Raw genomic sequence first — 27789 nt, 5'->3', positions numbered from 1 at the left:
CAAGTATGCTGAATCATTAAAATGAAGGGAAAAAATAACCAAACTTCTCTTTGAGAAGATCTCTGAGGCTTAGTTTAATCTCAATTAAATTGATAAGAAATAGTGATAAAACTGTAATCCTTATGAAAATTCTATAGCCCATTTCATTTCTATAATCACCACTAATCTATAAAAAATTCAGTGACATACTATTTTAAAATCGTACTAATCTTATTAAAGGAATTCGTACGGACCATTGCATTATTTTGAAAATACAGACGGTTTACAAAATGATTTTCAATTATGTCAAGCTAGAGAAACAGTTATGGAAAGGGCAGAAACTATTGTTTATACGGGAGAAAGATGTGATATAAAGATTACTTAGCTTTATCTCTGGAGAGGTGACTTTCTTTTCAGCCTTACACGTGATATTGATTTTTAGAATGGAAAACTGCTTCAACACAAGTCTCAATTGGCTTTGCAAACAACATCCTTATTTGGAATTCTTGATAGTCTTTACTACCAGAGAAAGGAAATTGTCACCTTTTGTTTTAGCCCAGGTATCATTCAAGTATGTAAGTTTCCAGCACATTTGGAAACAATTTCCATTCTTTCAGACTGTAAAGTTCAGGAATGAGTGTGTTTGGGTTGGGGGAGATGTGGCAGCGGGTGAGTCAGTCAATCCGGCCACTTGTCAATTTCTGAAAATTGTAGAGAAAAATGTGAATGAGGTTTATGGGCTGTAGCCCTATTGGGCCTGACTTTCCAGTTTCAAACCTTGATCGATCTGCTAATTCCACCCCCTCCCCAACTAGCATCTCACAAGATTATCAACTAGGAGTGTAGATGAAACCCTACAGATAACACAGGGGGCTGGGGGTGTGTGTGTGTGTGTGCGCGCGCGCGCGCAATTAGCAAGAGCAAAATGCCAAAGTGAGCCAAAGAAATGCTTTTCAAGTTACCTTTTTGGAAGTGAGGTGTGAAAGTTAAAAAGGATGGATCTAGAAAGACAGAAACCAAAGTCTAGGATTAAGTAGATGATCTGGGGAGGGATTTACTTGTCTCAGAGGAGCAGGGGTCTTTCAGAGGCAGGAGACCTTTTCTTCCCTCTTTATTAACGTGGGAAAACTGATCACTGCTTTCAACTTTATTCAAGAAAGAGCTTCCAGGCTGAGGGATTTGCAGGGAAATATTATCAGATTACCCAGGCTACACAAAATGCCAGCCCTCTTGGAATCATTTTTCTTTTCCCTAAACAGCATATTGAGTTCAGTTCTGATGGGCATGTTATCTTCTAACAGATGAATCTTTCTACAGCGAGCCAAGATAAACACACACTTGTTTAAGTGCTGGAATCAGCCTCCACCCTGAATTTTCCCAACCATCACCTAAAATAGAACACGGCTTTTGAAGGCAAATAACTGAGAGAAAATGTACTGGTCAAGTTTTTTTTCTCTTAGTAAATCTCGGAAACCTATGTAACACACTGGAAAAACTGCTTGAGACAAGAGAATTACTGTATTACTGCCAAAGTTACCAATTCACTCGTGCAAGAGCTGTGGTCTTTATTTACATAGCAGATGGGAGAACAAAATATCCAAGAGCCGCCCTGATGGTAACCTTTGATAAATATTATGGTGGAGAGAAAAGAGCCCCGAGATCAGACCCGGGTTCCAGCGCTGGCTGTGTGACCTTGGGCAAGTCATTGGCCAACTCTAAGCCTCAGTATCCACATGTATTAAGTGAAGATAATCATGTCAATCCTAGGGTTGCTGAGAAGTTTGCATGAGATCATGGATGTGAAAGAATTTAGAATTAAGAATAGCATAATCCAAAAATGTCATTTGATTATTCACCCTTTGAGCTGTTACACGGGAGCAACTGGGGTGTGCGTGGGGAACGCTAGTGGCAGGGGCCTCCAGGGTTGTCAGGGCTAAGTACCGAGCTCACACCGGACCATGAGCTGTCTATCAGATCGGAGAGATGAATGAGTTTGGAGAAATTTGTCATCTCATCTGGAACAATCTGCAGAGAAGTCCTGCTACCAAGTCTTGGACCCACGTGGGCAGCCACACTGGTGGCCCCAACGGTTCTGTGCTGGAAAGAAAGTTACTATTTTCCCGATGTCACTAACAGCGGAAGAGCTACAGGAAAGCTTCCGTGTTCATGGCAGCCAGGCGGGCCTCTGCAGAAGGCTGTCAGGTGCAGATGACCTCCTCCTCAGAGGGAAGGCAGCCAGCAAGTCTTGCAACTCATCCAAGAAACGTTCTGGATACAGAGCTCATTCTAGGCCCCACTTGGGATGGCGTGGTTTGCTTACTAACGACTTGCAAGTTACTTCTCAGATTGCTCAGCCATTCTATTTGGAATCACTTTTTTAGAATTCAGGGATCGAATTTTCCGGGTGACTATCTCGTTCACCAGGCCCAGCCTGAGACCTTTTCAGCTTCCTTTCAGACTCCAGCCACTCTCAGTGGGTCTTGCCCACCCCATTTCCATTTTGCTTTTTGTAGAGGCAAGAGGGAAGATGGAAATAGTCTGGTTAAGGCTAGAAAGTGTCAGGCTGTTCCTGGAACCTCTATTCAGTTCGAAGAGTGGGACAACCCCATCGGGTACCACGCCATCAGTCTTGATGTGGAAGACCCAGCTGATGGAGGGTAAGGCGGCTGATTTCTAAGTAGGAGGGCAGTGGGTGCAGGGGGTGTGAGCCTCTATGCTCCCCACCGCGGAACATCTCTTTTAACCATCTTATATGCTGAAAAAGTTAAAAAAAAAAACCTAATGTGAGGCATAGGTGCCAAGGAAAAGTATAGAATTTCAGGGAGAACAGAAACTTGCTTTGGACTCAGTGCTCTTTTGTGGCAGAAAGAGATAAGGACGGCGATGTCTCTAGACCCTCTGGATTCTCAGTAGAAAACCATAAGCAGGTTTGGAAAAAGGAATTCTCTTCTTTAAACCGGAGTTCAGTAAAAGAACAGATCTTTTCTTCTCTCTGGAGACTGGCTTTCTGAAAAATAGGATAAGCATGATGAGGAAAGAAGCCAGCTTGGGGTCCAAGGAGCCCAGGTTTGAATTCTGACCTACCTCACCACTCCTAGCTGTGTGACCTTGGGCAAGTTGCCTAGCCTATCTGAGCCCCACTTTCCTCAACTGGTAAATGGGAATACTAATGATACCTACCTCCTACATGAGTTACACACATGTAAAGCCCTTAGAACAGTGTGTGGCACAGATATGTTCAATAAATATTAGCTCTTATTTTGTTAAAGAGGCAGTGCCTTTATAGGGAGTAGAATTATTGTGGGGTCATGCTGCAGCTTAGATTAGTGGGTAAGACCAAGGACAGAGAAAGCTGACGCTGACACTTACCTTGACTTTGGGCAAGTGACTTAACCTCCCTAAAGCTCCATGTTCTCATCTGTGAATGAGGATATAAACAGTACCCGTGGTGTGGGGAGCTATTGGTTCTTCTTTTGCCTCACTTCCATGGCTCTTGTCATTCTCCTCACCTTCTAATGATCTTTACTTCATGCCACTTCAGCCAGCCATTTGCCCTGGTCACACGCCAGACCTCATCATGGCCTACACAGGTAGCATCCTTGCCCTCTCAATTTCGAACATCCGCTCTCCAACCACCATGTCCCAATGTCATTGGCTTACGTAGTCTTATCACCGCATTTTATATAACCTCAGCCTCCAATCCATCAACCTCCACTACCCGGCACCTCCCATCTGCCTCCATTTCCTTCTTTGAGCAGCTTACACGCCATGGTCCCTTGTTCCAATCACTCGCTTGCAAATACCCTCAACTCCTTTTCCTTTCTCCACCCATCGCACTCACTCATCAAAATCTCAACCCTGGATGAACCTCACCGTTTGCCTTCTCTGCATTACACTAACCCAACAGCACTGGCAAAAGTCACCCAAGCCTGTTTCCACTTAAACTGGTGATCTCAGCCTTCATAGTTGACTGAGAAGAGAGAAATCGTGTAATTAGTACATTTCAGACTCCCCACAAACAAGCCTGCAAATCTACTTGCATCTGTGTCCTTATTCTCCTTCTTTTGTCTGCTTTCAATGGCAGAAGGTCCCCTCCTCTTAGCAAATGTCAGTACTTCCACATGTCCCTTTCAAAACTTCTCAGTGTGGGGAGGGGGAAGGGTAAGCTGTGACAAAGCGAGAGAGTGGCACGGACATATATACACTACCAAATGTAAAATAGATAGCTAGTGGGAAGCAGCCGCTTAGCACAGGGAGATCAGCTCGGTGCTTTGTGACCACCTAGAGGGGTGGGATAGGGAGGGTGGGAGGGAGGGAGACGCAAGAGGGGAGAGATATGGGAACATATGTATATGTATAACTGATTCACTTTGTTATAAAGCAGAAACTAACACACCATTGTAAAGCAATTATACTCCAATAAAGATGTAAAAAAAAAATTAAAAAAAAAATTTTTAAAAAAACTTCTCAGTGACTTCAACCACGAATTTATCCTCATCCTCCTGTCATCCATCTCTTCATTTTGTATAGGCTGTAATATTTGCCTTCTTTAAAAAGAAAAGACCCACTCCACTCCACTAGTCTCCGTAGCTACCACCTTATTTCTGTTCACCCCCCTCAATGCTAAGCTCTCCGAGAAGCTACTGGCATTTACTGTCTCCACTTTCTCATCTCCCATTCCCTCTTCAACCCACCCAACCTCGCTTCCGTCCACACGCTATAACGAAAACTGCTCTTAACTAGGTTATCAAAATCTTTGATGCCACATCCAATAGAAATTTCCCTGGTCTTCTCTTATTTGATCTCTCGGAAGCCTTTGCCACAGTTGATCATGCTCTCTGGAACTTTCTCCTCTCTGAGTTTCTGTAACACCTCACGCTCCTGGCTCTCCTCCCACCCAGGGACTGCTTCTTCTCAGTATCATCTTCTGGGTCCTTATGTCCTCAACTTATAAATATTGGCACACTCCAAGACTCTGCCCTCTGCCCTTCTCTCTTCTCTGCCTGGGTGATCATTCAATGGCTTTCAATGTCATTTTATACTGAACAATCTCAGAAGTTTATCCAGACTCCCCTCTTGAACTCCACACTTACATACACAACTGTTGAAGAGGGATATCCGCTTGCATGTCTTGTAGGCACCCAGACTGAACGTGGTCAGAGTTTTGTTCTCCTACAGTCTTCCTCATTTCCATACATATATCCACCCAGTTGCTCAAGCAGGAAACCGAAGAGCTAACCCCCCTCAAATAGATCTCAAATGCATTAACTTCATTTGGCCTCCACTGCTGCCATCTGATCCAGGCTACCATCCTATGCTTCTGGCCTCCTAACTGGTCTCTTTGTTCTCATTCCTTTCTCCAGTCAATCCTCTCCACAGCAGGTTTCTGCGCCCTTATTAAGTGCAAACTGGGGGCTTCCCTGGTGGCGCAGTGGTTAAGAATCCGCCTGCCAATGCAGGGGACACGGGTTCGAGCCCTGGTCCGGGAAGATCCCACATGCCTCGGACCAACTAGCCTGCGAGCCACAACTACTGAGCCTGTGCTCTAGAGCCCGTGAGCCACAACTATTGAGCCTGCGTGCCACAACTACTGAAGCCCGTGCGCCTAGAGCCCATGCTCCACAACAAGAGAAGCCACTGCAATGAGAAACCCGCGCACCGCAAGGAAGAGCAGCCCCCCCCTCGCCGCAACTAGAGAAAGCCAGAGCGCAGCAATGAAGACCCAGCGCAGCCAAAAATAAATAAATAAAATTTGTAAAAATACTTAAATAAATAAATGCAAATTGGCTCACACTTCAAACCCTTCCATGGCTCACTGGGTCACTTAGAAGAGAAAATCCAACCTCCCACCATGACCCAGAAGGCCCTGTGTCACCCGGCCCCAGTCGACCTCTCCAGGCTGGGCTCTGGCCCGTTCCTCACTCACTTCCGGGCCTGGGCAGGGCAGCTCCCTCCATCTCCACTCCAGCTCTTCCTAAAGCTCACTCCATCCCTCACTTCATTCGGATCCCTGCTTGCACATCACTTCCACACAGAAGCCTCCCTTGACCACTTTATCCAAAGTTGGCCTCCATCTTTCTCTATTTCAACACTTGGTATGCTTCCTTCATACTTACCGTAACTTGCAAATATTTTGTTTTGTCTTTATTGTTTTTTTGATGGAGTCTACCTTCCCCACTAGACTATTAACTCTCTGGGGAGCAGGGACCAAGACAGTTTTATACACTATGAGATTTATATATGTAAATAAAAGAGCACCGTGTCTGGCAAATAGCAATGTCAATATTATTATTACCTGTAAAAACTGAAGAAATGTACAAGGAATCAGTGTCTATTTGTACAGATTAAAAAAATCAAATTCACTAAAAATTTCGGCACCGCAGTTTTGGGGAGTCCCCTCCGGAAAGGTCTCTCCAACTAACTACCCTTCCAGCAGATCGCTCTTCTCTCCACAAGGTCTCTGCCTCATGGGTGTGGGACACCTGCATGAGGGGACTAGGCCATATTGGAGGGGAAGGAGGGGACTCGGCCTTCCTTCCTTCCTTTGACAAATATTTATCTGGGGTCTCACAGAGGAAATCTTTCAGAACTACCAAAATCCTTCCTGAAAGTTTCATCCAGCTCACTTCAAAATCAGGTTAATATATGGGAATTCCCTGGTGGTCCAGTGGTTAGGACTCAGCGCTTTCACTGCCAGGGCCTGGGTTTAATCCCTGGTCGGGGTACTAAGATTTCACAAGGCGCGTGGGCAAAAACAAAAAACAACCCCCCCAAAAAAAACCAAGCCCCCACCCAAATCAGGTCAATATAAAATATATCAAGAATCAAACATATAAAGAGGAGACCAAGTCCCACGCCAAAGCTACCAACCAGGAAGTGATGGCACAGAATCTGGGCATTTCACGAGCTCCCCTGTGGTTCTCAGCACCAGGCAAGATGGAGAAACTGGCAGTGTGCTCTCTTAAGAGCATGGGTTTTGAAGGGGTTTCCTGGTCCTTTTATCCACCTAGGGAGTCACCCCACTTCCCCGTCCCCACGCCCTGCTGCCTCCTCTGCCCAAAGCCACAGCTGCAGCTTGGCCAATGGGGATGGGGTCTATTGGCATAGCCAGGTACCCATTCCCCACCTCCTGTCAACTGCTCTCTGCATGGAAGGCTCATCTCCTTGGCCCTTTCTCAAGGTAATACTGCTCCTTTGCATGCTTTCCAAGTCTTCTGCACCCACTCCTCTTATTCCAGGATGGTGTCCTGGCCACAGATGGACAGTGAACCCATATACAGTGAAACAACCGTACCAGTTGCTAATCTTCACTGTTGTACACTTGATTTAAGTTGGAATTGTTTTGATGATTTATGTTTCATGTAATTTTCGATGCTGATCATTGTAGGACACGGCAAGAGCAGAGAGAGAATACCTCTGCTGCCTGCTGCTGTGTGATCTTAAGGCGAGTAAGGCCTTTCACCTGTTTGAGACTCAGTCCCCTCATCTATAAAATGGGCATATTCATTCCTTCATTCAGTCAGTCAATCCCTATTTACTGGCTACCTCTCGTATAAGGCACCTAGGATGTCCTCATACCCGTATCTCAAGGTCGTTGTGGGGACTGAGCGGGATGCAGTGTGTGGGATCTGCCTCACAGCCATCACCCACAGGTGGTGCTGCTGTTAATTTGGGCCTGTGAACAACGGAAATCATCAAGTTTTTAGTAATTCTAAGGCTTATAATTTTTAAATGTATAAACTCTTAACAAGTACTTAGGAGACTTGATAACCCTGATATCATTCATTAGAAGGCCAGCAGAGCTCATCCCCTCAGGCAGAGCCTTCCATGAAGCCTGACAAAGCCGCGCTACCTTAAATCTCCCTCCCCACCTGGGCACCGCCAGTTCCTCCCTGAGGGTGATTTGCGCCTTGCTTGTTTCTGTTTTACAAAATGGTGTCAAACAAAATTAATTTGTACTCTGTTGGCAGATAGATTTTTACCATTTCCTTTTTCGATGTTCTTTTATTGTTTCCAGCACCTGTGCACTCATTCATCTGACCTCTGCACTGCCGCAGGTGCTAAGGATGGGGCGGTTCACCCCTCAAAGCCTCGGCCCTCAAGGACCGGACATCCTAGGGAGGCCTATATATCGTGCTCACCCTCACTCCACACCAAACTGTAAAGTGCCTGAGATCTGGGGCCGTGGTGGCAGCTCTTCCCTTGATGCCTCTCAAACACACAGCACGAGAACAGCTGAAGGCACACAGGATGCCCTCCCGAAAGGCACTTTTTGCTGCCTTATGTTGTGCCGGGCTCACTGGAGCTAATTCCCATTAGAATGTAAATTCTAAGCATTTACATATATTATTTCAATTAATCCTCACAGAAGCCTGATGAGGTGGGCATTATTTTAATCATCATTTTATAAATGAAGCCACTGAGGTATGGACAGGTGAAGAAACGTGGCTAAGTTCCTAAAGCTAGTAAGTAATGAAGCTGGATTCGACACCAGGTCACGAAAATCCTCATGTCAACCCCTGAGACTGTCCTCATTTGACATCACTTTCAAATTGAGCGTGGGCCCAGACAGACTCCTAGCCTTTGGTATCAGGTGGCATTTTCTCTGACTGCAGAGTCCCGGGGTGGCCCTATGTTCTAGGCTGAAAACTGAACATCTGGGAAAGAGCAGGCTAGCCCTCATGAATTTGTTCATTTTCCTGCGTCACCTTGGTTATCTCACTTAAATCCAGCGCAAAGAACTCAATAGAGTTGCTTTTATAGCCAAATTAGAAAATGGGCAAGACGTTTTACAAGATACAAGTGCACGGGCTCTTTGAGACCAAAATGAAACCTATTCTAGGGATGAAAATACTAAGTAGAAATGGGGGTCATTTCAATTGCTGGAGATCCTGGGTTTGTTTGTTTTTTTTTTTGAGTTACTGAAAAAACTTTATTCACAGAGCAAGTGTGAAAATGTCTTTTTATTGGTATTAAAAGGGAATTTTAAGGCTGTAATACCAGCTCTTTATTCCTTAAAGGGAAGCAGTTACTGTAATGATGTACTTGGAGCCACACGGCTAGTTAGCACCTTCCCTCTTCATTGGGGAACCATGAAGTCTATTATGTTCCCTCAGGAGGGCAGTTTTCCATGAGAAATTGCTACATTTGTAAAGAACATATTGACCATGATGAAAAGATTTTATCCACATCTACACGATGATGACAAAATTGGACATGACTAAAAGGTTTGGGCAGCCCAATTCTCAGGAACAAAAACTAGAAACAAATGTCATGATACCCATAAAAATGCCTTGATGTGTCTGTCGAGCGTGGGAGATCCTGGTTTTTATGCTACAAGCTTGTTCTCAGGATACAGAGACATGTTATCAAAGGCAGAAGCAGATACTTACTTTCAACTGCAAGGCTGGAGCTGGCAGGTCCACCATCAGGGGGGAAATAGATTTTCTTACCTAGGAAAATAGAAAACATGATTGGGAATGAAATCGGGGACTGGGTTAGAAAGTGCCCAGAAGCCCCCCAGGGAACCCCAAATCGCCTGGTCCTCAATTTATAGACACCTGACATTTTATCAGTTGCTACAAAAACAGAGAAGCTTCTGTTTTGAAGGCCCTGTGGGTTTTGTTCCCATGTTACAGGCAATGTTTCTGATCAAGGGCCACTGACTTCCTCAACAGATCCTGGACCATCGGTCACCAATTAATCCGACAGATATCTGCATTAGTAGGAGAGTCTGAAGAGTTGGTAGCAGTCGAGACTTTAGCGATCAACATTTGTTTGAGAATGTGTCTAGAACTTTCAGGAATTGGATAATGCCTGCATGGTGGCTTTGCCATGATGTGCCTGGCATATAGTAGATGCTCACTAAATCTTTGCTGAATTGGACTTGAACTGCACGGGCTTGTTATGTTTGGGAGGTGATGATTTGAGCCATCTGTGTTCTAACCATCTGTTGAGACAGGGCTCTGCTGTGTGTGTGCACAAGCATATATACACAGTTGGCCTCATCTGTCCCTCTGAATCCAGCAGGAGCAGATTTTTGAAAAAGAGGACTAGGGTGGGAATCCTCATAGGTTTCCCAAGCATGACATTTTTATGATTTACTCTTTAGGTACATTCCTAATCAAACTGTGGGAATGATGGAGTGGTATTTTAATGGGAAATTGGTTTTCGACATTAGGATGGAGCACAGCACCTGACCTGGGTAGGGCTAGACTGAACAGGCCCTTTGTGTAATATATATACTTGGTTCGGAAGTAAAAGCAGCTTCTAGCAATTTCTTTCAGGCATGGAACGCTAGAACCAGATACGTATGGACCAGGGAGCTGGAAAGAAAATTCATCTAGGGTACAGAAAGCCAGAGGATTAAATATCTGTCAGGTGAGTGAGTAAATGAAATGGTGAATGAGCCTTAAGGATGCTTTCATTTGTGGAGGGGTGTGGGTCTGGGAGCAGAAGCCCCAGACAGTCAGGCACCGTGACGCTCTCCAGGCAGCAAGGGGGCTGCCTCCAGTCACTTTGAATTTTAATGTGTGGAGCAGATGGATGGTATAGATGGCCCTTGTTCTTGCCTAGGGGTCTGGCATTATTGCAAGTTGCCAACCTGTTTGGAGGATAGAGTTTTGAGCCTGTAGGTATATCCCTGAGTTCTGTCTTACAAATGGATTATTTAGCAGCTCACAGTGAGGTGAATGCAGGACCCTAAGATTTTAGGCAGCAGCCCATTTTTCTAGGGTAAGTCCAAGTCAGCAGACCAGGGTGAATACTCTGAGCCAAGTGCATCTGTCTGGCTATCTATGCAACCCTTTAGTCGTTAAACGGTGACTATCGACGCAGCCTAGTGAAGACAGATGGAACTTAAGCAAAACATTCTATCCCTCAGAAGCCCCGTAGCTGGAGTGGCAGCAAGTCGTCCTCACATCCCATCTCACGCCAACTCACTCTCAACCACAACCAATCAGAGGCAATCCTCCAAGCATCTGGAGGCATTTCCTTACTGTGGGCTGAGCCGGAAGGCAGGTTGAAGAGCAATCCCATGCTTCCAGCCGTCTGGGCAGAGTTGCCATCCTCCCACGAGGCAGATTCCTGAGGATGGGTTAGGCATCTCTCTGGCTGGAGGAGACTTAGGAGGGGCTCATACTTCCCATCAGGCTGGGTCTCTGGAACCGAGTGCCCAGTGGAAAAGGCATGAGGGTAGCCAAGCTCTGGGAAGCTGGAGCTGGCGAGGGAGGAGAAATGCCTCGGCTCGCCAGGCTGAATGGAAGGGCTCCCGGTCAGGGACACTGGATACTGATCCACAGCCATGGGACCAGATCCACTCAAGCTGCAGCTGGCGGCACCATTTGCAAAAGATACTTCCGGCTGTGGCTTTGTCCACTGAGAAGAGAAACGCCACTGATTTGGAGGCATGCCACTATCTGGGAAGGAAAGATTTAGAAGACAGTTTTATGTATTGTTTTCAAAATGGAATTAGCTTAATTTATTTCTGGTTAATATATACTATTTTTTAATTGTACAAAAAATCACTCTAAGCATAGTATCCGGAGACTGCCATTGTCTACCTTTAGGTGTACTTCTTTCTAAGATTTGTTTCTATTCATGTATGCATTGTTTTCACATCACATATTGTTTTCAAGGTCGCTTTTGCATTATTAAAATATCGCAGACATCCTCCCAGAGCAAAGAATAGAGCCAACACCAGCTTTTTAAATGGCTGCAGGTATCCCATCATAAGGCAGTACATCCCTTGTCCAACTAGCCCCTCAAGGAAACTTTTCTAGAAGTAGAATTACTTGGTTAAAGGTGATTGGTGTTTGTTTGTTGCCGTTGTTTGGCTTTATTTTATAGCTGGTGCTTGGAACACACCGAATAGGAGGACTCCACAGAACTTTACAAAGGGTTTAATACTTGCTTACATCACACAACTCTAGGGATTGAAACCCCACTTTCAAGAGAGGTCTGGGGCATGGGGATGTTAACAGACTGGACCAAGTTAGCCAAGCAGCTTAGCCAAGTAGGGATCTGAGCTGGAGGCATCAGTGATGGGCAGAGAAGTGGTGGCTTGAACCTCTTCCTGCGAAAGCAAAATGCTCAAGGTCAAGCAGCAACTCAGTTTCTTCTTGCAAAGTTCTTGTGGACAAGCTAGTGGGGATGGAGTCTCCTTTGGTCTCAGAGACACTGGTTCAAATTGCGCCTCTAACAGTTGCTGAATCAGAGTTCTCGAAGAGTCTCGGGCAGCCCATGACATGGACGGGCGTTTTCCCCATTCTCAACACCCACTCAGGAGGAGGGGCGGAGGGAGAGAGCGAACTCTGGCAGATGGCGCTTAAAGCCTGGAGGTTCTTATCTATCCAAGATAATGCAGAGGGCGCGTGGGTGTGGCTGTCAGGCCCCCTCCCCCTCCTCCTGCACCTGTCCCAGTGCCCCTGAATGTTCAATTTGCCTGGATTTTGTCTGAGAGGTCAGCCCAGTGATACTGGAGTGTCCCACCCACCACCACAGCAAAACAAGCCCTAACCTACACGACACAGATACTCTGTCCAACTTTTCCCAGCGTTCACGAGAGATGGGCGATGGGTGGCTACTTTTAATGAAGCCAAGGGCAAGGAAGCACATGACGATTTGTTCCTGGGCATGGATGTTACTTTTGAAAACTGTTATCTGCGGGCTAGTAGCAATTCAGGGCGCTGTGTAGCACAAACAGTGATTAAGCTGACGTAGGCTAACCACTGTTCGTGCTTCGTATTGAATGAGGGCGCAGAACATGTCCTAAGCACAAATGAGAAACAGTGCGTGGCCTCTGATAACTGGGCAGTTTCCATCTGAACTGGCTTCACAGATCTCATGCACAGGACCTAGGTTTTGAACACTTGAAAAGTGGAAGGCAAGGCCCCAGCGTGTTTTGAATATTTTTAAAAACTGCTTCCCTTCCAGAATTCTCTGAGTGAAACGTTAAGGGGAGTGGGTGGCGCGCCTCTGGCCAAGGTCACACTTGGTCACTGAGTGCACCAGAGCACAGTTTGGCTGGAGTATGTGGCCCAATCCTGAATTCACAGCAACCCAATGGTGGGCCTTGGGTGGCCTGGGGAAAGCACCTGGCCAGAGCAGGCTTGGGTGCGGTGTCCCGTGGAGCAGAGACCCTAGATTTTGGTGGGCCTCTTTCCCAGGCTGCTTGGGCAAAGAGCTTCCAACAACCACGGCCATCTATTCTGGGGGCCGCTGGAGTGGCTCCCGGTTGCCACCGCTAGAAGTGGCCCTGGTGACACTTCCTTACCCAAGATCCCCCTCTTAGTTACTTGGGAGATGAGAGGGAGCCCTAGGGAAGACTCTGCTGCCTTCTCAAACCCCAACCTACACTAATGAACGGAGAGCGGGCAAGGAGCTCTTTGGGGACACTTAGGGAAGGCTGGATTTTTCTCATTCTTTTTCTTTTCCTTCAAGGTGACACTAGGCAGTGTTTGTGAAATGTTAACCACCTCCTATCTTGTGATGTCTTGAAGTGGATGCGGCTTTAGTCTTTTTTTTTTAATTAAAGTATAATTGGCTTACAATATTATTTTAGTTTCAGGTGTATCTTTAGAGATTATACTCCATACAAAGTTACTCTAAAATATCGCCTATAGTCCCTGAGCTGTATATTACATCCTTGTAACTTATTTATTTTGTACCTAGTAGCTTGTACCTCTTAATCCCTTTCTCCTATTTTGCCCCTCCCCCTCCTTCCCAGGCTGGATTTTTCTTTCAGTAGGAATACAAAAGGCTTCCATCCCCTCTACTCCAACTCTGAACATGTAGCCCCAGCCTCTTAGTCCCATCCATGCCTCTAGCATTCCTGAGGCCTCTGGTCCTAAGACCAGGTCCTGTTCAGAGAGCGCAAGTCTCCATTTCCCACCCTGCCCTTTTAGGGTGAAAATAGCTAGCTATTCTCTGGCATCCTAAGCAAACCCAGAGGCACCACCCATGCCACCCATAGACACTGCTGAGAACCCCAGAACCTTCTAGAAAACACCTCCAGGCATCAGAGTTTGCTTCCACCCCAGAGGACCCTCCCTCCACTCTATCCTTGCGTGGTGGTCCCGTCTCCCGTTCCAGACTAGTTTCTGGACACACCAACTTCAATGTCACCCCCTCAGAGAGGCTCTCCCTGAGCTGCCAATGTCCAGGGTGTTAGCCTGCTACTCTGTGACTATGCCCTGCTTACCGCTCCGTGGCATAAGCCTAACCTGTGATTCCATTCCCTCCTGCCCTTCTTCCCTCACTATTGGTCCTCCCCACTAGCCAGTAAGCTCTAAGAGGACTGAGATCCCTTCTCTTTTGTTCACCATCACATACTCAGGAACTTGCACAGTGCCTGGCACAGAGTGGGCCCTGACTAAACGTTACTGTAATGAAGGCACACCCACGTGTGTGCCCTCACACGTGCACAGGCATACTGGCGCGCGCACACACACACATGCACACACACAGTCCCCACTAAATCCTTCTCTGTGGACGAGAGCAGCACGCAGAGGGTCTAAGAGCACAGACTTTGAGGCCAGACAGGCTGGGAGTCCAATCACAGCTCTGCCACCTCCTATATGTGTGACACCGAGCATGTCCCCTCCTGTCTCAGAGCCTCTTGGGGCTGTCGTGAGATGGAAGGGGACAATACATGTAAAGCGTTTGACATGGTGCCCGGGACCTAGTAGGCACTCAAGAAGTGAGAGCTGTTGCTGTGGTTACTATTAGTATTATTTTGGTTTAGAAACGCAGTGTAGGCTCACATTCACGGGTTTCTCCCCTGGTCTGCAACACTCCACAGAATCAACCAGGAAAAGCAAATTGGTAATGCATGAGGCCTGAGGAGCCTCCTTGCCCTCAGTCAGCACAGAAGGGAGGGCAGGAAAGGACAAAGCCAAGGCGTCTGGGAAGCAGTGGCAGCCGCAGCGCTTCGGGGCTGACGTGGAGGATGGAGTAGGTATTGGCTATGAGAGAGATTTCAGAAGCCTTGGCTTGGTGTGTACATTCCCAGAAATAATCCATCAGAGGTGGGCAGGAACCACTGTACATCTAGAAGAGCTTTTGTTTATTGAGCACTTACTATGGGCCAGGCTCTTTATCTAGCATTCTGGATGCGTCTCCCGTGAGATTCACAGGAACCCAGATGAGAAAATAGTGGTTAAACGAACTCGCCTAAGGCCACACATAGCCAGCAGGTATAGAGCTGGCTGATTCTCAGCCTCAGACTTCATTCACTGGTTCTGTCTCCCATAATTGCAAGAATGCAGCGAGCCTGCACTTTCACACACTCCTGTGGCTGGACGAGGGGCAGATGGGCATAACATTTCTGGGAGCAATTTGTCAGTAGCTATCGAAACCCTAAAATTTGAGTGGACTCTGATGCAGTCATTCTACTTACAGCCATTTATTTTAAGAATATAAGCAATGATGCCTGCAAAAATTGAGCTACAAGGATATTCGATGTGATATTTACATATAGTGAAAGACTGGCAACAATCTAAATGTCTGAAAATTTTAATAGATCTGGTACATCTATAAAAAGGATACTCTTGAGCCATAAAATGATGTTGTAGTAGAACATGTAATGGCAATAAAGATACATATGGCTTATTGTCGGTTAAAAAACCAAGTTACAAGCCATGATGTGCAAAATGATGTTAGGTTGTAAAACTTAGTATGTGCACATAGATGCACATGTGGTTTTGTGTCCTGAATGCTTCTGTGTTTTCTAAAGTTTCAAAACTTGACACATTATTTTTGTGATTAGAAAAATTTAGTTAAGTAAAAATTTATGAACCCACTTGACTCAGTGAACCTGTCACAGCTGTGAAATAATTGTCCGATTACCTTCCACCCATCTTTTCCTCCTTCTTTGTCCCCCGTCTCCACCTTTAATATAAATGCTGTTTTATGATGAAGTTGAAGCCGAGATCCCTCTGAACACACACACATATCTTGCCCCACGAAGGTCCCAACTTTGACCTGCCTGATTCATTCATCCCAGAAACAAAGAGGATATTCTTTGTATTAGCCGATGGCTGAAATAACACCAGAGGCAGAGACAGCTTATGGGGGACAGTCCTGTTCCAGGGCACCCAGTTCAGGGGGGTGGGTCCTATTCAGTCCCACTCCCTCCTTCATGGCCTCCTGCCTGGATTACCTAGTCTTTTGCTGATTATCCAGGTTCCCTTTCCCAACTGAAAATAGGAGATTAAACATAGAAAGTGTACTAGTATTTTGAAAGTAGCTAAGAGCTCAGTATCTGGAATCAAATGATCTGGCTGTGAACAGCTGCCCCTTACTAGCTGTGGAATCTTGGACAAGTCATTTGCCTCTCTGAGCCTCAGTTTTCTTACCGGGAAAATGGGCATGGTGAGAATTAACCAATAGGTTGGTCTGAAGATTCAGTAAGATTAATTCACGTGACAGCCCCTAGCAAAGGGTCTGGCACACAGGAAGTGCTCAATAAATATTAGTCATTATTAACATTATTAGTGAGAGTCCTAATAGGCATTAACTCTCTGGCTGGGGTGTCGTCAGGGTCTACAAAGGCAACACAGTGGAATAGTCAAGAGACTGATTCTGGAGTCTGACTGACCTGGGCTTCAATCTCTATCACTCACTGGGCTGTGTGACCCATCCCATCACTTACCCTCTCTGGGCTTCAATCTCTATCACTCACTGGGCTGTGTGACCCATCCCATCACTTACCCTCTCTGGGATGCAGTTTCCTCCTCTGTAAAGTGAAGCTATTAATACCCATTGTAAAGTGGTTTTGTGAAGAACAGCGCGCATGTAGGAAAATGCACAAGTATAAGTGTGCAGCTGGGGGTAAAAATTTTTCACAAACTGGGTGATGAGTACCCAGATCAAGGAACAGATTATGACAGTCACTCCAGAAGCCTTCCTCAGCCCCCTTTCCCATCACTAAACCCCTCCAAATATAACCCCTCTCCTGTCTCCTAACACCATAGATTCTGTTTACCCAGCTTTGACCCTTATCAATTGTAGTGGATTTAAAGGACTGAAGTGAATGCAGTTACAGCACAGCACCTGGCACCCAGTGTGGCTCCCTGTAAGTTAGTGCAGAGTCCTCTCCCTCATTGGGAAGGAAGACACGAAGTCATCAGGGTTCACAGGGGCCATAAACAACTAGCATGACTATACCTCATGTAGATATTCACACTAAAACAGAAACCCAAGACACGGAAGCAACCTAAATGTGCATGGACAGAGAAATGGATAAAGAAGATGAGATACACACACACACACACACACACACACACACACAAATGGAATATGACTCAGCCATAAAAAAGAACGAAATAATGCCATTTGCAGCAACATGGATGGACCTAGAGATTATAATACTAAATGAAGTAAGTCAGAGAAAGACAACTTTCATATGCTATCACTTATATGTAGAATCTAAAAAATGATACAAATGAACTTATTTACAAAACAGAAACAGACTCACAGACTTAGAAAACAAACTTATGGTTACCAGAGGGGAAAAGGGGGGAGGGATAAATTAGGAGTTTGGGATTAACAGATACACACTTCCATATATAAAACAGATAAAAAACAAGGTCCCACTGTATAGCACAGGGAACTCTATGAACTATATTCAATATCTTGTAAGAATCTATATAAGGGAAAAGAATCTGAAAAAGAATAGATCCATATATATGTATAACTGAATCACTTTGCTATACACCTCAAACTAATACAACATTGTAAATCAACTATACTTCAATTTAAAAAAATTTTTTTAAATAAAAAAGAAAGAAAGGAAGGAAGGAAGGAAGGAAGGAAGGAAGGAAGGAAGGAAGGAAGGAAGGAAGGAAGAAACCCAGCGTTTCTTCCCCACCCCGACTGGATTCTGGAGGGGGCAAGAGAAGGAGACTGGCTATAAAAGACCTCTGAGGGCTCAGGCTGTACGTATACCTTCTTCTCAGCAGCCCTTGAGCATGTTGCCAGGCCTAGGGCTGGGCTCGAGGCTGGGATAGGAAGAATACAGGGTGGTAGTGTACCAGAACCGTGATCCCAGAAATAGTAACTTCTGAAGCTTCTCGAGTTACCTACTCTAAAATCCCCAACGTCCTTCTAAAAGGGAGATAATTCAAAGATACTTTCAGCTTGTGTTTTCTTTTCTACAAGGAGGGCCAGTATAAATTATACCTAAGTAAATAAAAGAGTAACTTTGATTTGAGCAAAGCAGCCAGGAAGTTCAACGGCATTTCCTAGCCATACGGGCCTCAGTGTTTGGGCTTTGCGTATTTGCCTGACAGAGCACCCTTAGAATGTGGGTGAGCCCGCCATGGGAGCCCATGAATGGAAGCCTGTTCTCCGTGTGGCTTAGCTGAGGCCTCAGTAGGGCCAGGCAGCCTGGGACTGGCCTGAAGAGGCTGAGAGGATGCTAAGGGTCAGTAACGAATTTCCCACTATCTTCGAAGCTACGTGCATCTCATGTAACACTTCCAGTGAGAACAACTGGAGACCCGCCTTCTTTCAGAGGACCCTCCCCGGAGGCAGCAGAGCTTATGAGAAACTTGACTCCTAACTGCAATAAGAGAGGCCTTCAGGAAGACGGACTTTCTCCTTCATTTCAGTTCAAGCAGCTAGACGAATGAACATTGGCCTAGCCCCTACCACGCGCTGCGAGGGAGACACATCTTCACAGTCCCGGGATCTGTGAGACTCTCACGGAAAATGCAACAACCCAGAAGGTAGGTGGAGAAGAAAGCCGCCTCTCTGTTTGGCCTGGGAAGGCTGGCTTGGGCAAGATATAAGGCCATGTCCAAGTTCCCTTGGCGGGCAGGGGCTTCACAGAATACAGAGCAAAGTCAGAAGGCATAAGAAACAGGGCAGCAGCCACTCAGCAGAAGCACCTGGACAACTTGGGGGCTGACGGGAGGGGCCTTTGATCCTGATGTTTTGAAGGTGGGCCCTCGTACCCACTGTAGCCATTCAGAAACATGCGTCAAGCCTTCACACCACCACCGCAAAAGTAACTACCACCTACATGGCATTTACTATGTGCCCTTTGACATGCGTTATCTCATCGATTCCTTCTCTAGTTCAATAATACTCAGCTTTACAGATGAGGGAACGGAGGCCCAGAAAGATGAAGTGCTGTGCCCTGAGATCACATGGCTGATCCATGGTGAAGCAGGCCCCGCCTCAGGCTGCCTGGTTCTAAAGACATACACCAAATGAATCTCTCTCTACAGTGACTCCATAATTGACAGAATCAACACCTTGTGATCCAAGTCACAACTTCAGGGGGCTTCCCTGGTGGCACAGTGGTTAAGAATCCGCCTGCCAATGCATGGGACACAGGTTCGAGTCCTGGTCCGGGAAGATCCCACATGCCGCGGAGCAACTAAGCCTGCGTGCCACAACTACTGAGCCTGCGCTAAGAGTCCGCGAGCCACAACTACTGAGCCCCTGTGCCACAACTACTGAAGCCCACGCACCTACAGCCCGTGTTCCACAACAAGAGAAGCCACCGCCATGAGAAGCCCACGCACCACAACGAAGACCTGATGCAGCCATAAATAAATAAATATTTTTTTTTTAAAAAGAGTTCTACAAATCACAATTTCATTCATTCACGAAATATTTATTGAGCACCTTCCATGTGTCAGACATTAGGCTGGGTACTTGGAAAACATCAGTTAACAGGTTGAGTCCCTGCTGCCACAGAATTCAGAGTCTAGGGGGTAGGAAGAGCTAAGAAACATATAAATATATAATATGCCACATGGTGACAAATGCTAAGAGAAATAAAACAGGGTAAGACAGAGAGTGACAGGGTGGGGACTTCTATTTTTTAAATAGATTGTTCAGGGAAGGCCTGTCTGAAAAGATGACATTCCAATGGAGACTTGAATGAAGAAAGGGGAAGTCATGCCGTTATCTGGGGAAAGAGCATTTCAGGAAGCAGGGAGAGGAAGTGCAAAGGGCCTGAGGCAGGACTGTACTTGTCAAGTTTTACAAAGAGAAAGGAAGCTACACTGGAGTGAGGGAGGTGGGAAGTGGTAAGATATGAGAGCAGAAAGATGACAGGGGCCCAGGCCAGGGAGGTCCCCATTAAAGACCTTGGATTTGATTCCAAGTGAGATGAGAAGCTAGTGGAGGATTTCAAACAGAAAAGTCATATGGTACGACTTTCAATTTAATGGTATAGACTGAAGTGGGGCAAGGGCAGCAGCAGGGAGACTGGTGAGGAGGCTGCTGCAAAATTCCGGGGGGGCTTCCCTGGTGGCGCAGTGGTTGAGAGTCCGCCTGCCGATGCAGGGGACACGGGTTCGTGCCCCGGTCCGGGAGGATCCCACGTGCCGCGGAGCGGCTGGGCCCGTGAGCCATGGCCGCTGAGCCTGCGTGTCCGGAGCCTGTGCTCCCCAACGGGAGAGGCCACAACAGTGAGAGGCCCGCGTACCGCAAAAAAAAAAAAAAAAAAAAAAAAAAAAAAAAAATCCGGGGCAGGCGTGTGGAGACGGCTTCGCAAACCAAGGGGACAGCAGTGGAGGTGAGGACACGTGGTCAGAGCTCGGATATATTTTGAAGGTAGAACTTACAGAATTGTTCGAAGGATTGGATGTGGGATATAAGATAAAGAGAGAAGTTAAATATGACTCCAATTAATTGGAAGGATGCAGCTGCCACTTATGGACGGAGCAGGGTGACAGGGAAACTAAGAGTTCAGCTTGGGACCTGTTTGGTTTGAGATTCCTATTAGCTCTGTGAAATGAAGGTATCAAGTAGACAGCTGTGTAGATAGGTCTGAAATCCAGTCTGGGCTAGAGATACGCGTTTGGGATTGACCAGCGCACAGGCGGTATTTATATAGATGGTATTTAACACCAAGAGACTGGAAGAGATTCCCTAGGGAGTGAGTGTAGAGAGAGAAATTGTCTGAGATCGGAGTTCTGGGGCCCTCAAATGTTTAGGAGTTGAAGCGTTGAAGAGGAGAGGACATCCAGCAAAGGAGACAGAAGGAGGGTAACCAGGAAGCCAGGAGGAAAAGCATGAGGGTGTGACATTATGGAATCCAAGTGAAGGAGGTATTTACAAGAGAGAGCAGTCGACTGCAGCAAACGTTGCTGACGATGGCTCAGCTAAGATGAGGACAGAGAAGGAACGTTTGGCTTTGGAAAGTGGAGGTCCCCGGCTAGCCTGGATAAGAGTGGTTTCAAGGAGTGTTAAGGATGAAAAACAGAGTGGAGTGGATTCAAGAGAGCAGGAGAGGAGAGGAAGAGGACGGAGAGTCCATGGACACCAGTTATAAGTCTTGCTGCAAAATGAAGTGAAGAGATGTGACAATAAGACAAGAGTTGGTTTTATCTCAGGTTGGGTTTACAAGGCGAGCAGAATAGAAGAAGTGAGGGACTATGAACTGCTGGCGCTGACAACGAAGGGATTGTAATATATCCAAGCCAAAGTGTTCAGAACTAACCCAGAGTCAAATACCCAAAGTGAGCAGACTTGTCTAGGCATGAAGAGCCTGCGGTTTTGACCCTTCCCAGGAGTCAGTTAGATCCTGTGAATCCCACTTACCGCATGTCAATTCCCCAAACAGCCATTCCTGCCGCTGCTCTAAAGCGCTCAGCACACCGTTAGACAGCACACCTCCCCGCTGTCCACCCAGCCCCTGGTGCCCAGTGTTTCCTTTAGGATCTGCTGCTGCTACACCCCCTTCCACATGTTTCCTGAAGTCCCAAGAGTCTCTGAGGAAATCACGTCACCTGACTGGAAAAGTTATTTCTGGGAGAGAAGCAAATTCTGAAAAGCTATATCAGCTAATACACCCACTCCCTGCCCAGACTGAAAGAGTCTGGCCAGCCAGGGTGTTGGCGTCTGAAAGCAGAGGTCCCACTTGGAGGCATTCAGCACGTGAGCGCGGCGCCTTTTGACATAGCTGTCTTGAAATGTGTTTTGAAAAGAAAGAATGCTTATTATTAAAAAAAAAATGACCCAAGAGCTTGTGCAATAAATAGACACCCCTGATGCTGTTAAGGGTGGGGAGAGGTTCATTTGCCAGACAGTTCATTTGCCTCCCTCTGGCCCTGGCCCTGCTCCCCAGAGCACCCACTATTAATTGAGAGGAGGCTGGGTGTACACGCGGGGGACACGCATGCTCTTATCACAAGTCCTTTGGTGTTCCTGACCTGTCAGACAGAAGTAGTAGTAGTAATAATAATAATAGTACAGATAATGGTGCTAATAATGAACAGTTGTGGCGCTCTTACTGTATACTGAGTAGTGAGCTCAGCACTTAACACGATTGAGGACATAAGAGAATAGGTGTATCAATTTGATTAAACAGCGTCCTTTTTGTTTTTTGGCCGAGCCACACGGCTCACGGGGATCTTAGTTCCCCGACCAGGGATGGAACCCGTGTCCCCTGCAGTGGAAGCACAGAGTCGTTACCACTGGACCATCAGGGAATTCCCTAAACAGTGTCCATTTTCATGTGAAACTTCTGAGAAAAGGGTGTGGCTTCTCACTAGACAGTGTGATGTGCCTTCAGGAAATATACACACGTCTAACAGCATTGAGGGCATCAGAACTGGTCTTTCAGTGATAGCCCGATAGGTAATTCCAGCCCCACTCTCCCGACATGCTCACCATTCCTCAGGATCACATCTCCGCTCTGGCTGGAAGGGCTGAGTCCCTGGGGGCTCTTGACATTGCCCAGAGCTCTGGAGAAGTGTTCGTCCACTACGCTGCTGATGTCCCCTTGGAAATAGGTGAAAAGGACACAGCGGGAATTCCATTCAGTCTTGATAGGGCTTTGCATCTGGACGGAGGTCTTCCTCACTTCTTCCATCGTGACACAGGGGAGAGCTGCGGAGCAAACGCAAAATGTCACTGGTACTCTTTCCAAGCGGCTTGGCTGTAGTTTGGAGAAGCAGCGTCCTTGAGGGCGAGCAGTTTGCTCCTAAGGTTCGGGCTCTCTCACTGGGGCCCTGGGTAGCTGTGCAGCTGCTGAGTCCAGGAAACAAGACAGAGCTCTACCGAGTCCTGAAGCGACCCTCTCTTACAAATGAAAAAGATTGTCTGGGAGCATGATTAGAAGAGCATCAGGAAATGAAAAAGAAAGAGAGGGAGGGAGGGAGGGAGGGAGGAAGGGAGAGAGAGAGAGAGAGAGAGAGAGAGAGAGAGAGAGAAAAGAAAAGAAAAGAAAGAGGGAGGGAGGGAGGGAGGAGGGGGAGGGAGGGGACACTGAGACCAAAGAGTGGAGTAACTTGCCTTCTGGGGAAGTGTCTGCCTCCCGCGAAAAGCACGTGCAGATCCCCCTGAACAAGGGCACTGAGTATCCCAGTAGAGCTTGGCTAAGCAGTCCAGTGGGTACTGACAATTTCAGGTTCCCTAATAAGCACTGCTTTCCACCTTGGCGACTTCCACGCAGGAGCATCAAACACATCAAATTCTCCCTCCCCTCTGAAGCCATAATCTGTGTTCGATGGGGTCCTGCACCCACCCCCACCCCATCTTAGAAACTAGCAATTACAAACAACACCAGTTCTGAGGCCTCCAGACAGATATACTCTGCCCAGAGTCATTTAGAAAATGTCAGAGCTTTAAATCCAGGTCCAATTGACTCTGAATCCCATATTCTTTTTTTTCTTTTTTTTTTTGGTCGCGCCGCATCGCTTGCAGGATCTCAGTTCCCCAGTCAAGGATTGAACCCGGACCACGGCAGTGAAAGCCCGGAATCCTAACCACTAGGCCACCAGGGAACTCCCAGACAGATATACTCTGAAGCAAATGCAGAGAACACTTTTCACACTAATATTTTGTGGCGACATTGGGGAAAAGCGCTCTGTTCACCACGCTTCCTCTGCGCCTAGAACGGTGCCTGATTTCTAGCTTAATATTGAACAAATGCTCAACAGCCGTTGGCTAAATTGCCTTAAACTTGGCCTCCATCATTGGATTCTACCTGTGAGCTCCCTGAGGGCAGAGGCTGTCCTTTTGCACCCAGGCGGGGACCGGCACACAGTGGGCACTGGAGACAGGCCGTGGCCTTCCTTCACCAGGAAGTAACCAGTCTGGGTGCTTCGTCACCTCTGGCCATCCAATCCGACTTGCCCCGTGCTCTGGCTAAAGACACCTTGAATCTATTCTGATGCATATAATGCAAATGACTAGAGTTTAATAGCTCTTCTCCCTCTCCAGTCTCTGAGATCCTCGAGGATGGGGACCATTTCTTATTCATTTCTTTATCTCTAGCACCTAACACTTAGTAAACAATGGGCTGAGTGATGAAATGCCATTTCGTGCAGTAAAAGCACAAAGCGAGGAAGTCACACCAGTCACAGGTCAGAGGACCTGGGCTTGCCCTTGGCTGGGTGTGCGCCTTTGGGGGAAATCACAGAGCCTCTCTGGGCTTCAGATTCCCCTAGGGTAAAATGAAGAGGTTGGGGTGTATGAATTCTGCAGCCTGTTCTTTTATGGTCCCGCCAGAAGTGCCAACAGATTAGGATGAAACATTACGAGGGAATCTGGCAGTGAGCAGAGGACCCTTACTTAAAAGTTCTCCTTTCGGAATCCTAGCCTCAGTCACGGCTGGATTCTCTTGTCTCCAGAAGCCTCTGATTGAGCCCGTCAATCTGTTTCCCCCGGGTGACAACCATGCTAAGTAAGCATCACAGGTACTACCTGAAAAATGAATCCACTGTATCCTTATTTCAAAACACGTGGGAACAACCACTTTGAAAAACTGGCGGTTTCTTCTAAAGTTAAACGTACACTTAACCATATGACCCAGCAATCCCACTTCTAGGCACATGTAACCAAGAGAAATGAAAACAGATATCTGCGCAAAGACTTCTACATGTTCTCAGTGGCTTTATTTATAATAGCCAAAAAGTGGAAACAACACAAGTGTCCATCACCAGGAGAATAAATAAACTAGCTGTGACACTTTCATACAATGGAATGTTCGTCAGCCATAAAAAGGCACAGACTACCAATCCACCCAACAGCATGGATGAATCACTAAAACATTAAGCCGAGTGAAAAAAGCCAGACACAAAAGACCACATATTGTATGATTCCACTTACACGAAACAGGCACAAATAATCTATGGTGATAAAAGAACAACGGTCGCCTGCGGGGTGGGGCTTGGAAAGGGGTGACAGGGAACTCGTAGGAGTGTTGGAAATGTCTTACATCCTGAAGAGGGTGAAGGTTACACGTGGATGTAGACATTTGTCAAAAGTCATCAAATTGTGCACTTAAGATCTGTGCATTTCACTGAAGGCAAATTATGCCTCAGTGAAAAAACACATATTATCGTCAGATACCTGGACTCATAGAAATAAAGCAAAGGTGTAATCCTTGGGCCCGTTACACGGTAAGTCAAAGGCAAGTACTGTATGATCTCACTTATATGTGAAATTTTCAAGAGGCAAACTTGTAAAAATGGAGAATAAAATGGTTGTTCCCGGGGATGGGGGGCAGGACCAATGTTGTTTAAGGAAACAAACATGCCATGAGTAGTGAGTAAGTCCTAGAGCTCTACTGCACAGTGCAGTGAAAGTAGACAACGATATTGTATTATAATCATCAAACTTTCTAAGAGACTGAACTTAATTATTTCAACCACTAACAGGAAAGGATCATTATGCATCATGATAGAGGTGCTAATTAATGGCTCCGACGGCAATCATATGACAACATATAAATTTATCACATTAGCATGTTGTACACCTTAAATCTACGGAAGTTATGTCAAATATATTTCAAAAAATAGCAAATCAAATAAATAAAGCGACAGTGTTGTGAATGACGAAGTAATGATAAATGTGGACGCAGCCCTTCTTCTAAAGCGGCAGTTTACATTAGACCTACCCTGTGTCGGAAGCTACAGATGTACTTTCTCCAATCTTTACAACCTTCAAGGAGGTATTCTTGTCCCCATTTTATAGATGAGCAAATTCAGGCTTCGAGAAGGGAAATCGAGGGCCCAGGCCACGCAGCTCGGTGGTGGCAAAGCTGGGGTTTGAACTCAGGTCTCCCTGACTTCAGTGTCTGGCCTTTTCTCCCCATCCCTTTCTAACTACCTGGTGGGGCTAACCGTCCGTTCCCCTCCACGGGACTCGCACCAGGACCCTAACCCAGCTCTCTGGCTCCCCGTCGGGCGTGCAGGCAGGCGGCCCGTGCGCTCTCGCACACATCTTCTGGAAGCCTGTACCGGCAAGGGCCGCTTGGCGCCTTTGTGGGTTTTGCCCTCTTACCCTCTCGTCAGTGGCCGCTTCTCTAGCTCAGGCTTGACCCAGCCTGCCACCTCTCTTTGCTAAGTCTCCCTGAAGCCACGAAAAGAGCCGGCCGGACTCTTGGGACATCAGGGCGGTGAAGCACACTCCCAGCCCCCGTGGTAAGAGACCACAGGCTAGCTCCGTAGCGATAGAGCAGGTCAGAGCACCGTCTCAGCGCCCTCACCCGGGGGGCTCAGACCTTACACAACTCTGATCCTGAATAAACCCCGAGACCTGCCCGTGCCCCTCTCTTTTCCTCACCAAACACATGACACATACTCGAAAGGAAAGCCCTGGGTTACGTCTCTGGACCCAGCTGATAAGCAGTTCTCCGGACTGTACTCAGAGCTCAGGGGCGAGGATCTGTATTTGCGGGCGATTCAGATTCTGAGAACTGTTATCTGATTTAATTCTTTCATCCCCACACGAAGCCTCCTTGAGGGCTCTCTTCTTTATTCGGGAGTGAATTGGTGGGGTGGGTCTGACTTAGAAGGGGGGCCGCAAAGCTGGAACTAATGGGAGGTCAACGAGGCAGAAGAAAGGGTGGGACTTTCCTAGCCAAGATGTTTCTGTATCGACGCCTGGCTTTGTAGCGAAAGTCTCTTGCTGATAAAACCCTCGGCCTTGTCCAAGCTTTGTCAGCTGTGCCGTTCGAACAGCAGAACTACAAAAGCCCACTGTAACTTGCAGTTTCCCCAACGCACAAAATATCAAGACACCAAGTAGGCACCAAAATACTGCCCCGTCTTCTGCACAAATATTTCCAAGAGGAACGGTTTGACCTGACTTCTACCAGGCTGCCTACCTTGACGTGCTTACCACCCTTCTGCGAAATGGTACCCAGCACCCCGGCGGTGGGATGGGAAGTCAAAGAGGTGATCACCTGGAACAAAAACCGCAAAGGGACGGGACTGTATCTCACTGAACAGAGCATGTGATGCCCTCCACCACCACCCCGCCCCCAGCCCCGATTCCTTCCCAGTTGAATTTCCGTCCCTCCTGTCTCCCCCAAAGTCCCCACCTCTTACCTTAATTCTCGACCATCGGCGGAGACACAGGAAGATGCTATGGCCGGGCAAACGTACCTTTTTATGGCCGGAGCCGCCTTGGCCCGTTTTAGAGCAGCTCAGTGCTGGCCCGAGCAGGGCCTGGCGATCTTGTGCCCTCCCCTTGCTACTTTCTACCCTTCTAGCAGAGCCTAAACGAGGCATTTCCTGCTAGCTATCTATTAAGAATGCAGAAAATGTACTCCAACAAGTCAATCGGGTTGGGCACCTGCAGGAATGAGGAAAATAGGTAGTTCTTTTTTTTTATTTCTTTCTTTTTGCATTAAAAAAAAAGCACTTAGCGATATTGTCTCTTAAAGTGGGCGGCCAATTGTTTGCCCGGAAACCACACACAGAGTAGTAATGTCTGAAGCCTCAGTGGTGGGGCTGGGATCCAAGTGATGTGACTTTCAGTCTCTGGAACAGACAGGAAGTTTGGCTGGTCTCTAGTTTCTTCCTCTCTCCCCTTGGGAAGAGAAGGGGAGCCCAACCC

The 27789-nt window shown here is 46.9% G+C and overlaps 1 protein-coding gene across 1 annotated transcript; it reads right to left on the bottom strand.

Annotated features, from left to right (window-relative positions):
* Positions 1–1245: 1245 nt before the first annotated feature.
* On the bottom strand, positions 1246–27390 carry VGLL1 (vestigial like family member 1). The gene is made up of 6 exons (XM_082680983.1): positions 27279–27390; positions 27056–27133; positions 22612–22830; positions 10977–11396; positions 9372–9431; positions 1246–2986 (listed from the first exon to the last, which is right to left on the bottom strand). Exons 3-6 carry the CDS (start codon positions 22811–22813, stop codon positions 2943–2945), a joined length of 726 nt encoding a protein of 241 aa, XP_082537109.1. The 5' UTR covers positions 22814–22830; positions 27056–27133; positions 27279–27390; the 3' UTR covers positions 1246–2942.
* Positions 27391–27789: the final 399 nt, after the last annotated feature.

The sequence above is a fragment of the Grampus griseus genome, assembly GCF_964374135.1.
Source record: "Grampus griseus genome assembly, chromosome: X".
In the NCBI taxonomy this organism is placed as follows: domain Eukaryota; kingdom Metazoa; phylum Chordata; class Mammalia; order Artiodactyla; family Delphinidae; genus Grampus; species Grampus griseus.
The sequence above is the reverse complement of the archived record's forward strand: the minus strand, read 5'-3'. Positions and strand labels throughout refer to the sequence as shown.

Coding starts and splice junctions, on each gene's coding strand:
- VGLL1 (XM_082680983.1), bottom strand. CDS start 22,813: ATGGAAGAAGTGAGGAAGACCTCCGTCCAGATGCAAAGCCCTATCAAG. Junction 11,397..22,611: donor AGATGTGATCCTGAGGAATG/GTGAGCATGTCG, acceptor TTTCCTTCCCAG/ATAGTGGCATGCCTCCAAAT. Junction 2,987..9,371: donor CTCCAGCCTTGCAGTTGAAA/GTAAGTATCTGC, acceptor CCTATTTTTCAG/AAAGCCAGTCTCCAGAGAGA.